The 15,841-nt window shown below is 32.4% G+C and overlaps 1 protein-coding gene across 1 annotated transcript; it reads left to right on the forward strand.

Moving 5' to 3' along the window:
* Positions 1-596: 596 nt before the first annotated feature.
* Positions 597-15,265, forward strand: LOC129220662 (TOG array regulator of axonemal microtubules protein 1-like). Its single transcript, XM_054855090.1, has 6 exons — positions 597-2,346; positions 7,071-7,187; positions 7,383-7,490; positions 8,114-8,247; positions 12,776-12,819; positions 15,151-15,265. Exons 1-6 carry the CDS (start codon positions 597-599, stop codon positions 15,263-15,265), a joined length of 2,268 nt encoding a protein of 755 aa, XP_054711065.1.
* The last annotated feature ends 576 nt before the right edge of the window (positions 15,266-15,841 follow it).

Raw genomic sequence — 15,841 nt, forward strand, 5'->3', positions numbered from 1 at the left:
AATCTTTTTTTTTTTTTTTTTTTTTTTTTGAGGTTTAAATCAGGTTTTGCCTTATCAAAAAAATAATTTAGAAGTAATAAAAGTAATGGATATCAATATAATCAGTGATAAAAAGTTAATTCTTCTAGTAGTGGAAAGATGACAGCAGATAGAAGTAAAATACTAAAAAATATATACATATCGGAAAGTTATCCCCAGTATCGATAAAATATCGAAAGTTTTATTTATGTTTGTCAGTGGAGAGTTCTTGTGTAATGTTTTGATCGCACAAAAAATCTAGTTAATCCCTGTTAAAGAAAAATAAAATTGTCAATTTCGTATCGAAGGCTTTAACTAGTAGTCATGAGCAAAGGCGAAATTTCTGGAGATGTTTTGATTTCCATTTTGTGCATTCAATATTTATCTGAAACGAGAAGAATAAATCTGTGTCAGTCATATAACCCATATTTTTCTTCTCAGAAATCTAAGTAGCATTTTTTGGTAGAATTTATGGTGACCGGTAATTTTCATATAAACTAATGGTGAGGCAATCTTCGTCAACTGTGGTCCAGTGTGGACTATTAGAAACCAGCACACCGAAAATGGATGCAAATTCAATGTTCCAAAACCTCTTAGACTACAACGCATCTAAGAGAGTAGAAATTCTCATTGTCATGCGAAAATTATTGAAAAATGGAAATGGGGATTTGCCGTTTCATGATGCATCTCGAAATTCAATTTTTGATATCCTTTATCATGTTTTAGATGACTCAAGGTGGGAAGTGCGGTATCAATGCTTACTATTAATAGGGGCTATTATACCCTATAGTAGTGATGAAATTGATTCTTGCATGTTGTTAGTTATCCCAAAGATCATATCAAATCTTGGTCATGAAAATGTGAATGTTAGACGTGCTGCCTTACAAGTTTTACATGTTCACATGAAGTACACAAATAATTTGCAAAACTTTCAAAAAATGTTTATTCAGCATGGACTTGAAAATTTAGAATTTATAGTGAGAAAAGGATGCATAATGAGCATTGGTATTTTATTTACAAATGACTTTGAAAATGAAAATTTATTTCCACTAATCGAGTGCCTTGCAAAGCATTTTGTTGATGGTGATGCATCTCTATTTTATCCCATATTTCTAGCAATGCAAAAAATAAATGAGCTTATTGGTAATCCCACCTTTGATCTATATTTACAAAAATTAGACGATGAAGCAGCAAATACTTATAGACGTGTTCTTAATAAATTTACCTCGAATGATTCTCGTATGAGCAGCAGTTCTGGAAGTCGATCTAGTTTCATGAATGCAAATGGAATGATTTATAACGTCCAAAATAAACTCTTAAAGTATGATTTTGGTATTTTCCAGCCTTATATAATGGAGAAAATTCGAAGTGAGGATTGGAAGACACGTGTTGAGGCCATTGAGCACATGAAGGCGCTCATCAGAGAAATGCCCGATTTCTGCGAGAAAATATCCGACATGGATGAATACATGCTCTTCCTCTCTAAGCTTTTGGAAGATTCAAATTTCAAAATCATTATTCAAACGCTAAGTGTTTATGACTTATTAATTGAGAAATTTAAAAATCAAATGAAGCGGTTTCTGAAGACATTTGTGACTTCCGTGCTGAAGCGTCTCGGAGATGCGAAGCTCGTAGTTCGAGAACATGCGATTCGTGTGATTCATAAACTCATGCATCATATCAAGCCAACTGAAGTATTGGGTAATCTTTTGCATCACAAAGACAATCGAAATCCTCGCCTTCGAGAAGAAATCATTAACCGCGTGACAGCAGCTGTCTTGACATTTCCTAGTTATAATTTTGATTTTCAGCCTTTGTGCGAGGCAGTGGCACCGCTTCTCACAGACAGCAAAAGACGAGTTCGACTGGCTTCGGTAGAATGTTTTGCTGCCTTGGCCCAAGCGATGGGCCCTACCCGATTAGTGCCTTTGGTTTCAGCTGTGGATACTGTTGAAATAAATTATGACACTGAAGGTTTACTCTCTGCTGTTCAAGCACGCCTGGCCAGAAGAATATTGCCCCGTTGTACGGAAGATGGAGCTGTTTCATATGCCATAACTTTACCCTCATCGGCTGGTTGTCAGAGCAGAAATTCATTTTCTTGGGGTTCTGATATTGATTGGATTATGGCTGCTTCTGGTTCATCAAGCTCTTCAACTCCACCTTCAAGGAGTAAAGAAACATTCATGCCATCCACAGAGCAGAATGGAGATTTTTCAGTTTTGAGGCTAGGAGAGACAGTTAAATCCAAGGATCAGGAGTTTGTAAGTCCATTCCGAAAAGCAGATAATGCTTGGTTAAAAAGTGCAACTTGTGATGCTCCTTCTAATCAAGTTTCTGAGGTATGAGTTTAGGCCTTTGAAAGAGTATATTTCATATATCATTAAAAAAATCAAGTAAAATTGATTGTTTCTAATAACTAGAGTAAAGGGGTATATCTAGCAGGCTTGGAGTTAATTACAAGGGAATAATCAATTACGATTATGATTACAGGCACAAAAAAAGGGGGATTACGATTAAGATTATTATCCTGTGGCAAAACGTTATTATGATTACAGCAACTATCCGTATGCAGAAAATGTAATCGATTATGATTATAATATGTCGATTATGATTTTGATTACAATTACAGACTTATATTACAATGTATATATATATATGTATATATATATATATATATATATATATATATATCATTTATTCTCATCAACAATGTGATTGTTAAAAATTATGATTTTTGATTTAATATTAAAGAGATAATTGCAACTACCGTGTAGTATTAACTTAAAGATTATTTAGTTTGTATTATTGCGCTGTTGCAAGAAAAGAGTAATATATGAAAGATTAAAAAAAATCTAGAAAATTTAAATTGCGTACATAACACAATGCTACAATGACTGTACAGGTATAGGCACACTCTTATTCAAATGTACATACACAGTGCATATTGATTTTGACTTAGCTCAGCTGTTCATTATTATTTTGCCATTGTAGTAGTTCTGTCTTAGCCCTGGCTTAAGGGCGATACCAATAACTCACTGCTAAACTGCTCAACATTTTAGAGCTGGGCAATTCCATGGTGTCGGATGTAAAAAATGAAGAAAAATTTCTTAGTTTTAATTCCATTTACCAAACATAAACTGTTCAAAAATGATCAAATTTATTTACAAGATACTTACTACATCCTATTGAATAAAAAAGCATGTTAGTTTTTCAAAATAGATCCCTAAAGTATAAATTACAAAAATTTAGAGTTGGTGTCGAATGTAAACACACAAATAGTAAAATTGATGGTTCACTTAAAAATTATTAAAAGTCTGAATTGGCTTACATTTTAATTTTATAAGCAGCATAATTCTAAAGTATACTTATGATTGAAGCATATTTCACAGTTTTCAAATGATATTATAAGGAATAAAATTATTTAAAAAATACTTTTAGCTTGGTGTCGGACGTTAATTTTTGGTGTTGGACGTAAATTGTTCATATTGGATGTAAACCATTGCTCTTAAATGTAAAAACATAACAATGATTACACTTATAAATATGTAAATTATAGGTTACATATACTGAAACACAATTTACCAAGTAAATTCAAAAGTAGGATTGATTGGGAGAAATGGGACACTGGGGTAAGTGGGTCACCCCCAAAAACTGAAATATCCATAATCCATATGGTTTTTATACTTTTTTACATTGATCATGTCTTGTTTCATCACAGTGATTAGTTTTGCATATATTAGGGTTACGTGGAATTTTTTTTCTAGGTCAGAGAATTGAGTCAAAAAAAAAATCTGAAAAATATTTTTTGGCAAGTTTAAGTAGCATTTTTCAAAGAAGCTTTTCCCGGTGGGCATTTTTTTTTCATGATCATTAAACATTCATGTACAGTTTAACTTAAAGTGTATACTGCAATCAGAATCTTTGAGTACAATATTATTAAAAACTTTTAGAGGAGGGGCCCCACTTACGCCGTAAAATTTCGCTATAAGAGATCCCCACACTATGGGGTAAGTGGTTTCCCCCATAATAGTAAGGATTTGAAAATCAAAAGCAACTCTGATGAAATATTTGTACAGTAAAACCTGTAAAGTTGACCACCCTTGTAAGTTGATTACCTGTCTATGTTGACCACATGTATACACCAAATTTGGCTGAAAATCATATAACAAACCCTTTGTAAGTTAACCACCTGTCTAAGTTGACCACTTAAGTACTGCACCGCAAGTGGTCAACTTACACAGGTTTCACTGTATTAGTGAAATACAAGACAGCTATGATGACATAGTAGGAAATGATAGTTCAGCTAGAAAAGCTGGTGATTAGTTATTTGTGAAACTTACCTGAAAGAAAACCATCAAAATTTATATGGGTTGAATGTTGATAATGGTTCTTCCTTAGCCAACTTTACATAGATGCAGTCATTTAGTGTTTCCAATATCTTTTTCCACTTAAAGTTTTGGCAAATTTGCTAAAATTGATCTTAATCAACTCTATTACGATCATTCAACACACCTTTTCTCAAAAGGAGTCCTACTTACCCCTGTCAACCCTAAATGTATATACAGTAAATTCACTAAGTTGTTTTTTATGCGTGTTTCACTTTTAACTTTGAAATTAAAGGCAAAAAAAGGAGAAATGCAGTTGAAATGTAACTGTTGGACGTAAATGGTGTCGGATGTAAAAAAATTTTACGTCCGACACCTAGATTTTAGTAAAAAATATTCATTTGTTACAAAATGAAAATAGGTTACATCAATGAGATTGAAAATCTTACTTTGTACCCAAAAGTACATCTATGTAGATTAAAAATTATTGACTCAGCATAATTAACTGTGCATATTGGTGTTGGACGTAAAACACTTAATGTACCCCAGAGGAATTCTTTTGCAAATCAAAATGAATTATATTTTGACACATTTTTGCAACATCACCAGCAACACCTTGTATCTTTAAATGGTTATTCATATCAGTTCATAATATTATTATGTTTTTTTTTTTGGAAGAAACAGAATTTTTTCGAGAGTTACCAAATATGGTTTGAAAATACTCAAGATGTTGAGATGTTAGTTTAACCTCCTGTAACTTATTTTTAACTGAAGTGATCAAATTTTAGACAGTCATTTCAAAATATACAACTCTTTACCTTTAAAATGACACCTCATTTGTTTAGAAATTTTAATTTCGAAAATTTGATCATCTGGTTGACCTTATCATGGCTTAAAATTTCTGAAAATTGTGCGGTAAATTTCACATTTGTGTGGTATTCTCAATTGTTTAGTATATTATTCTGTTGGAACTTCGTAGGGTGTTGGCGGTTCCTTCATTGCCTGCTTGACAGCTTTTTGGAGATAACGGATAGGCCAGGTACTTCAGTATTCATGGTTGTTGTAGGAGGTTCCTGAAAACAATTTTGTTAGTGTTGTCTGCTGACCACTTTTCAAGAGCAGAGACAGTTTCAGTGAGGATTGGCTGCATCCGGATATCCTGGGACGATTCAACATTTTGTTTTGGGCAGTTTTCACCGCCAGGTTTTTGTTTGATTTTATGTTTGCCCGTGCTTAGGGAAACAGAGGGTAGGTATACGGTCACCGCCCAAATTGACCCTCTCTACAGGTGGAAGGCAAAATTCAACATAGTTTGCTAGCCCACGAGGGACCGTTTTACGACAACCTTTAACCCTGGTTGGTATAAGCCACATTCTCATCGGCACGGTTCCACCCCTTGGATTTGGGTTGCCTTTCTTGGTTGGTCGAAAGCCTTTCGGCTCTACTGACCAGCACCAGTTATGCCATTTAGCTTTTGGCACCCTCCTCTTTTCTCATCCGGGCTTAAGACCGGCAATGGCAGAGTTCCTATGCATGTAACTATATATGTATGCCTGTCCAAGTTACTTCTCCCAAATGACAGTGAACTAACTGACCATCGAGCCAGGTATCAATGGATTCGTAATCTTCCCGTCTTTATGTTTGGCTATTTGACATAGCCCTCTGGTAATAATTAGCAGAGATATCAATTAAAAACTATTAATTATGACACTTAGATTTGGACATAAATTCCTATTTTTCGAAGGCTTTCCTCCATTCAAATTATTATTCAGTGCTTCATCTCAACTCTCCGTAACAATGCTTTTATTAAAATTTGTAGCGTGAAGAAAATTGTTGAGATGAATGATCTGTTGCCATTTTTTTTCTTGGATATGAACAAGTAAAATTCAAGTAAACTTTTGTTTTAAAAGGCTCTTCCTGTAATAGGGGGATTTAAAATGTTAACTTTTTGGCTATTTTTCTGCAATATGCTGCAAAATTTTACTGATTTTTTTTTAAGCCTGAGTGTTGAACACGCGTCACTTTTATTTTTGAGGTGGACCGTGCAATGCCGGGCGAAGCAGCTAGTTTCTTTTAAAAGTTTTCACATGTACTTGCAATATACGTGCTAATTATTAAACAATTTTGTTGTTTATTTAACTTAGTTCAAAAACTTTTTGTCAATAACATTATTTCCTTTATACAGCTATTGATTAATTATTATTACATTTTAAGACAAATGTTGTCAATTTAGAAAGGGAAAGAAAATTTCCCCGCTTAATCGAGTAACATTTCTTGGAACCGACGATATTCAATTAAGTGGGGCCCACAGTACTTTAAAATTTCAAATTAACTAGCGTGTAATATGTCGCGGAATGCTGAATGAAAAGTGTACACTTTCTAATTATTGATATTTTTGTGGAGTTGCTTGTTAGGGCTTTTAGATAAGGTAAGTGCAATTTTTTTAAAAAAATTTCATATCCCAATATTGAAAATAACCACAATTTAACATAGAAAAGTTTTGATCCCAATGGATTCATTAAATGAGGGTCCGACTGTATTTGAAATCTTAACTAAATTAAATTCATATTATTTTCTTCAAATTAGAATCTTACATTAAATTTTATTTTTATTCAAGTTTTTAACAATATTGTATTCATTTTTTCAATCACAATTTTGCTTTAAAAAGTTATTTTTTCGACTGAATAATGCATGTATATATTTTAAAAATGAAATTCTATAAACATTTTTTGATTTTTCAGTCAGCTGACAATGATGGTGGTCAAGATCAATGGCAAAGACTGAATTTTGAAAATCTAGATAAAAAAGTAAAATCGGTTGTCATTTCTAATTCAGAAAAAAGTAAGAAGCAGTATAATAAGTTTCTTGTATATTTTGACTTTTGTAGATTTTGACCTTATGGATAAATTCAACTTCTACAGAAAGTAAATGCAAAAATTTAAAAAGATTCTATTTATATTCTGTATATGCATTTTTGTCATATTGTCATTGAACAATTTCTAATTTTGTGCTTTTTTTTTTTTTTTTTTTTTGCAGCATCTGTGTTGATTCCAGCATCATATAGTGAAAGGAAATTCCATGATAGTGTGAAAACTAAACCTGTTATTTCCAGCAGCAAAATTCCTGTCCTGGCTCGGTCTTCTGGTAATATTTTTTTAAATGTATCTAAAAAAATCAAAATTTTCTAAATTGAATTAGTGTCAAACATTAGTGCTTGTATGAACCTTTGATTTGAAGGATCTGGGAGTGGGTCAATTGTCCCCCCTAAATGTTTTGAATAAAGTGTAACCTCGATTTAGCAGTTGTCAAGGGAGTGAGAAAATTTATCGTTAAATTGAAAGGCATAGACATTCGATGCAACAGATTCGGACCAGTGAAATGTATCACTAAATTGGGTACCGTTAAATCGAAGTTATACTCTACTAAATAATGTAAATATATATGTATGTGCTTTGTTTTTTATCTATTATATGTGAAGAACCTTTGCTCCTCGTTCTCCTAGAAAAGTTTTGAAATAAGGGATATATTTTAGTAGTAAATGACAATGAAGTCATAAATGATCAATTCACCATCTCTTTTATACAAAAGACTGAGGTTAAGTCTGATGATTGCTATATGAACTTGTTAATTTATCACTCGTTAAAAAATTGAATTAATGAACAGGGTTTATGCTCTCAGTTTTTTTCAACAAAACATGGTTCTCAAGTAACTAATTTTGCATATTTTGACTTGACTTTAGTTGGTAAGTAAAACTTGCTTTTATACAGAAAAGAAAACTTCTGAAGATACTATTGCTTTGAAGCAAACTCGTGCTCTGTCTGCTGAACGTCAAAATATCCTCCCTTCATTTCATAGATATTCAGCCTCTCATCGAAGATCATCAAATCATATTATGCAGGAAGTGAGTATAAATTTTTACATTCACATTAAATAATAAGATATGTTCAGTAGGGTGGGCCGAAAAAACTGAAAATTTTCATAGCATTAGTGTCGAAATGTATGCGCCTTACAATTACAAACTCCTTATAAACTCCTGCTTTTAAGCAAAAAAAAAAAAATCCTTAGAACTCCTGAATTTTGCTATTATCTCCTTACAAACTCTTTACTTTTTATTCTACATGGTCTTTAAAATGTTCTCCAATCTGATACAAATGAATAGGTTATACCGAATTTTACCAAAGTTCCAGTACTTTTTCGTCTGTTAATACCAGAAATCTGATTTTTTGGTTAAACTATTTTTTTCCCCATATCCGAAATCTTTCTCCGTACTCTAAATTTTGTGATCATTATGTCAATAATTATTGATAATATACATCTTGTAGACTTGTTACCATTTATTTTTTTATTATTATTTTTTTTTGCTTTAATAAATTCTTTTATTTGCCATTTTTTGGCTTTTGATGCTTTCATTTTGATTAAAGCAATCTCCTTGCATCCAATATGAGAATCGAATTTTTCTGATTTTTGGTGCTTATTATGCTTTTTTAGAAGGCAAATAAATGAAATTTCTTTTTATTCCTATAAAAATCAAAGTTGAAATTTTCAAATGAAATTCTGTGTCCTTTATGAGAGTCAAAAAGTTAAAATCTAAATCGCTGGTTTAATTTGATTTTTGCTTCAATTACGTCGATTGTTATTAGTAATGCGTTTATTGTAGAGCTCTAAAATGCAATTCTAAAATAGTTTACTTAAATGAATTCTGTTATGTGCCTTTCTTTTTACTTCTAGCACATTCACTTCGAAAGTCGCAATCTCTTTCCATCCGCCATGGGAATAAGATTTTTTGCATTTATGATAATTACTGTGCCTTGTGAAGAGGCAAAAAAATTAAGTTATATTTTATGTTTTTATTAAAATCATTAAATTAAATTTTTTTTTACAAAACTCATAATTTTTAAGAGTGTTGACTGTCAGAAAACTGCGGAATCTCTGGATGAAATTAATTTTTGTTTCAACTATTTTAAGTGTTTTAATTCACACTAATATGTGTAATTGTTAGAGTTTGTATTTTTTTTTTTTTTTTTTTGATTTAAAAAAAATGGATTTTTTTAAAAATTTAAAGCAGATTTATTTTCAATTTAAAAAAATTGTAGATATTAATTACTTTCCATTTATAAATTAACATTTTATGCGATAGATGAAAGAGCAACTTAATTTATTGATAATCGGGTGTTCACTGTATTAATAATATAAATTGATGGAAATGTTTAAAAGTAAAAATTTTAATACATTTAAATTTGATGTGTATAGGCATTGCCTGACAAGGGCACCCATATACAAAATTTCAAGAGGGGGCTCAGATATTTTCCCCATAGTAACTGATTTCAGTGCAGCTTAGAGTTATTTAAAATTTGACATTTTTAATAACTTATTCATTAACGGCTGAAGAAGAAATGTTTTTATATTTTTGCAAAAGAAAAAAAGTACTAAAAGCAAGGAAGTTCTAAATTCTAAGGAGGACTTGAGCCCCCACTCCGCCCCCCTATGTGGGCGCCCTTTTTGCCTACCATCCCCCACCCCTTCTCACCACAAAAATTTTGGAAAAAAAAAAAAACAATTGGGTGGGTTTTTTTTTTTTTTTTTTTTTTTGAGAATACAAGTTTTTCTCCAGAGAAGTTTATTTTCATTTGGAAAAAAATTGAAAATTTTTGAAATTTTTTGCACAGAATAATGTATTTTCTTTTTCTATGTTTTTCTTTTTGTTGGTGTTTTTCACCTTATTCTCAAGTCATTTTCAAAGATATTTTCTCTCTTATTAAAAACCAGGATAGCAGAGTCGGAAGAAAATGAGAATCCGACTTGTACGCTAGGAAATTTAGAGCCTTTGACTCCAACTCCTTAACCTAAAATCAGTCCCACTCCAACTCTACAAGCACTGGCAAAGTTGTAAACTTCGTGGGAAAATGATTGACACCAACTCTTGGAAACCTTCAACTCCCGACTCCAATTCCTTTACCCCAAAATCAGTCTTACTCCAACTCTGCTGCCCTGGATAAAACTAGCTAACGACTATGGTTTAGTGAGAGAAGTTATACTAAATGTTCCATTTTGTACCTTGAAGTGATTATTTACTATTTAATTTATAAAACTTAATGTTATCTGTTTTGTTGATGTAATGGTTTTGCAGGGTCGCTTAACATTGGCCACCGTATCAAATGCGATTTAATCGTAAATTCGGTGAAACAAACTCTGATTGGAGGAAAAGGAAATTCTTCAAAATTTCCGTAGAAAAACAATAAGCCTCTCTCTCTCTCTCTTTAAAATTATATCAAAAGATTGTTAAAAATTCCACTAGAAAAATAACCCCTCCTAACAAGTGTCTTATTTATCTTAAGTGTATGCTGCATTTTTACTTCCTTTTACAAAAAAGGAAGTATTCTATTCGGGAAAATATTTTCACTCATAAATTGACCTTAATTTCCATTTTGCTCACCCCTCGAATGAATGTTGAGTTTTTTTTTGACTCTACCACACGTGCATATATGTCTAAGAACATATAGATGCCTGAAATATCCATTTTGACGTTTCCCGAGTTAATTACAACAAGTTTTCTCTTACATCTGTATGTACGTATGTATGTCACATAAATCAACAACCGTGTCCTAGAAAGTTAAAATTTGGTACGTAGACTCCTAGAGTCGTCTAGTTCTGCACCTCCCCTTTTGGTTGCATTGGGGTGTTTCTAAAGGGGTCTTTTACACCCTTTTGGGGGGAAATCATTATTAATTTCGGTGCAAACTCAAGTGGTGTTATAATTTGGCAGACACTTGGCGATATATCGCCTGTCTTTTGGTGGCCAAGTTTGTTGGCGACAAATTTGCCGGGGGGGGGGGGGGGGGGGGGGGGGGTGTTTAGGTTTTTTTATATCTAGTCTCAATTTGACCACAGTTGCTGATAATTAGAGAGTTAACTATTAAATCACATTAAAATTGCAATAATGGGGAAATAACATTAAATTGGTGTAAAAGGAAGTCATGTGATGCACACATCAGCTCGTTTAAACTGAAATACAGCCTAAAACTATATTTTGTTCTCTGTTTTGTTAAAATTGACGAAGGCTTTTAATATTTGGCTAATATTTTAAAAATTTTGCTAATTTACTGCTAACAATTTGAAACCTTGAACACAGGCCCTGGTTTTGTAGCAGTTTTTCTTTTCTACTAGCTGCGTGCCCGGCGTTGCACGGGCTACTTAAAAAATGAAAGAGATGTCCAACTGATGTTTTTGTATTACTCTGACATCAGTTTCTAAAGCGCTAAGGAGTAAATAAATACGCGTAATGCAAGGTTTGCAAACTACCAGTAGAGCATATTTTTGGCAAAAATTTCTTTAATGTTAATCATAGTCATCAATGATACAAGTAATGAGCATTTTCAATTAGCACAAAAGATGAAAATATATGCATTATCAACTATAATTTGTGCTCACGTTAAAATGAATTACATCTGATAGACTATATCTGAAATATTTATGTACAATTACAATCAGCTTTTTACATAAAATGACACACACTTTTTGGTTGATTACGTGAAACTAAAGCACCAAGACTAAATAAATACCAATAAGCATTAATTTAATACCAAGTTATGAGATTCCAAATTAGCTTTAGTTAAAATCCTTAAAAGCAATCTTTTTTGTTCAGCTCTGTTTCACTTAAAGAAATCCAAACAATCTATAATTTAACATGTTCTTTTAACGATACAAACTGTATTTCAAAAATAGAAACAGGAAGGAAAAAGAAAGTTATTACTATTCGAAAACTCACCCATGTGACGGGAAAAGGTCCAACAAAATAAATATAATTAGTCACACATCCTAAATGTACCAAAATATGACGCCGGTGAATGATAAACTTAGACTTCAATCAATAAACATAGCTAAAGAAACCACTTTCATATGCTGAAAAGAGTTAAAAACGTTGAATGTAAAAAAAAAAAAAAAAGACAGACGATAAAACAAAGGCTATGTCCGAATAATGCAACCAATTTTAAACTAATTTAAAATGAAATTCTAGATGGAAATGTTGTTTTAAGATTTGGACAGCAGCCAAAAAATCTCTTTTAAAAGAATTATTAGAATTTTACTTGCTCACCCATATGCAAAATGGCAACAGAAAAAAAAAAATTCTGAATAACATTATGTTAATCAACGTTTTAATTAATATCTCCGCTAATTGAAATCGCACAATTACGAGATTGGTCCTATTGTTTTCTTTGGAAAATTTCGAATTGATCGGTATCTCGTTTGACTCTCGATTCACAGCGGTTCTCGTGAAGATCAATCTTCAGACAGACAGACAGACGGACGCGAACAGATTTTAATATTATAGTGGATGTTTATGTAGCTAGTAACAGTTGTGTAATATGCCATAAAAATTCAAAATTATGCTAATACAAGATTTTCTAAATACATTTCATTGCTTTTTACAGAATAGAATTCAGAATGTTGGTGTGGATCGTAAAGAGACTATCCTGTGAGTTTTAAATTATACCCTTATTATTTTATTGAATATGTGTTTGTAGGAAATGAAATTCATTCTTTTTCAACTATTAATACGAGCTCTTTTGAAATGTAAGTTCTGTTTGTACATAATCAAATGACTTGAAATTATTTAAGGATCATGTTTAAAAATATGGAACAGAAAGTTTAATTATATTCATTAGCAAAAAATTTGTTTGAAAGATATTTTCTTACTGTTTCATGTAATTTTGCTTGTGACTGGCAGTATGTAATTTTGTAACATACTGCCAAGCATGTAATTTTGTACAAGCATGTAATTTTGCTTGTGACATTCAGGGTAGTCTGATCCAGAGCCCTCTGTAGCAATAGCTTGCTGTTTCATGTAGCATTCTTTGTATATCATGGCATCCCCATTGCCAAGTAGGGTTTCCAATCCCGATCCCGAATCCCGCAGGATTTTTAGCAGGATTGGTCCCGCGGGATTTCGCTTGCAATCCTGCGGGACTCCCAATCCCGCAATTTTTTTTCCATTCAAGTGTTTTCCAGATTTTGCTTCTCATAAAAAGATTATTTTCACAAGCATCATCTGAAGTTTGAATCTTCCTCCTCATATATCTGCAAGAAGAGCAAGTAAAACTGTGTGTCTCATATGACCAACAATGGATTTACCATTTCAGAACACAATAAAAATAGAGTATATTTTTCTGAGACTAAATTGGTATTCTCATTCGAAGTTTCAATTTTCATACATTTATCAATTGAGAAAATGCGTAAAATTTAAAAGCATTTTAAAAATCATCACTAAAATTTAAAATCCAGTAAATTACGCTTAAAAAAAATAGAGAAAGTGTAAAGCATGTTCTAAAGCCCGCTGAGTAGCCTGAATGCAATGTTGAAGCACTTTTTTTAGCTTTACTAATGCACTCGAACTTTAAAGTTATAAAAAGTGCACTCCACAGAAGAAATCAATGGAAAATTAAAATATTTATGTATTCGCCAAACTTTAAAATGGGTGACAGAAACTTGTATGAAACACAGGATGACTCTCATGACTGTGCAGTAAGTTAAGGAGCTCATATTTACCCCTATATTTCACCTACCATTTTTAAAATATTGAGTCACCTTCATCCTCGGCCGGGCCAACAGGTGTCCCTTCTCTCCCCCTGTGCGCACCCCTGAAGTTGTTCATGTTTTTGAATTCCTCTTTAAAGTGAGAGGTAAAATTAGCGAGTTATCCAAACACCTTTACTAAAACTGCAACTTGGTGAAATGGTGAAATCAAGCAGTATTCATTCCTTGCTGCAATGAATCAAATTCACTGATACAGTGAACAACGTTAATGAAGCAACAAAGGTATTATCAATGCAAGTTAAATTGGATACAGCAAAACACATATCCAACAAACATCGTTTTTGTCTGAAATTTACAGTTCTTGAGCAAAAACCCAACATAAGAAAAATCTATTTCAGAAGGTGATGAAGTTAATGCGGATCTTTTTCCAACTGCCCGCAATTTCTTAATTTTAGTAAAACCAATTGGAGTGGAGCCACAGTCAAGGCCGAATTTCGCTTCATGTCGCCCCTAGTTAGATTTGAAATCTGCTGTCCCCCTCCACTTAAGTGAATTATCCAAAGTCTATTTAAATACCAAAAAGCCCCTTTTTGCACGAGGCTTTAATTTGCACGAGCCCGTCGTATAAAAGAAAATTTATGACTCGCAAAATATTTCAACTTTATATATTACTTGTGATACCCTCACGGCTTTACCCGCAGTTGAAAATTAAAAGTGCATTTGGTTCGCCTGCATATTTACGAATAATGGATGACGATTCTCCCCAATTTGCAATGTTCATTTGCTTGCCCATGTTAGGGCTCCACGTTATGATAATTTGGTAATTTACTGGTTTATGTCATGATTATTTGTTTGGTAAAATTTTCTTAAAAATGGAATAGAAAGAGAACAAAATCGAATTTTCGAAAAATCACTTTGAGGTACACACCTTCATGCTATAAACTAATTCTATGCCAAATTCTATGAAGATCGGCCGAACGGTCGGTCTAGCGCTATGCGCGGCACAGAGATCCTGACAGACAGACAGAATCCAGACAGAGAGACTTTCAGCTTTATTATTAGTAAAGATAATCAAATTTTGATTCTGTTAATATTAAATTCACAAAATATTCAAAACGCGAAATCACCGATAGCTTTATTTTCTTGAAAATATATGTGTGTATGTACTCTTTATGCTTCTTATAGTCATGTAGTGCATGCACCCCATGTGTTTCCTTTTAAATATTGCAAGTATTTTGATTGTTATTAAAATTCCCAATCACAAACTTTTCAGGCAACCTGTGAGGCATGTTGAATCTCTATTAGGGCTCGACCGATGGCACTTTTTGGCCGATGCCGATTGTAGGCCAATTGTTCAAAGAAGGCCGATGGCCTATTGTTTTTCTTAAGATGGCCGATGCTCATGGTCGATTGTAAAAAAAAACAAATCAATTGGAAATAAATTCCCAAGATTGTCAGGGATTTGAAGGATCATTTATTCATTTCACTTTACTTCCTTTCTACGAATAGGGAATTGTAATCACAAAACAAATGATAATAATAATCAAATTTTGACCTAAATTCCTATTTTACAATCACTCAATTTAATGTGCACAAGTTTTTTTGGCACATCTCAACGTGCATAGGTGATTCTCTAAAATCCTAACAATATTATGTCCCAGTAGCCTTACACAAAAATTGTTTAACTCAGAAAGTGTTTTTATTTTCCTAATAGTTAGAAATGACTTATCTGATATTATTCTACTCTTATCAAAACAATAACTCATTTAGTTTTTACTACAAAAATTTTTAAATAACCAGATAGTCTCACTTTTGGCGTGTCCCCATCCATTTTTCAAATGGACTTAAATTATTTAAAAATTTTATATCAACATTCCACAAATTTAATTTGTAGTACAAAATTAAGCATACTTAAAGGTGTAAAAGCATTCCTTTAAATAAATAAAATTATTTAAATTATCAAA

Source organism: Uloborus diversus, chromosome 4 (genome assembly GCF_026930045.1).
Source record: "Uloborus diversus isolate 005 chromosome 4, Udiv.v.3.1, whole genome shotgun sequence".
NCBI classification, from domain to species: Eukaryota; Metazoa; Arthropoda; class Arachnida; order Araneae; family Uloboridae; genus Uloborus; species Uloborus diversus.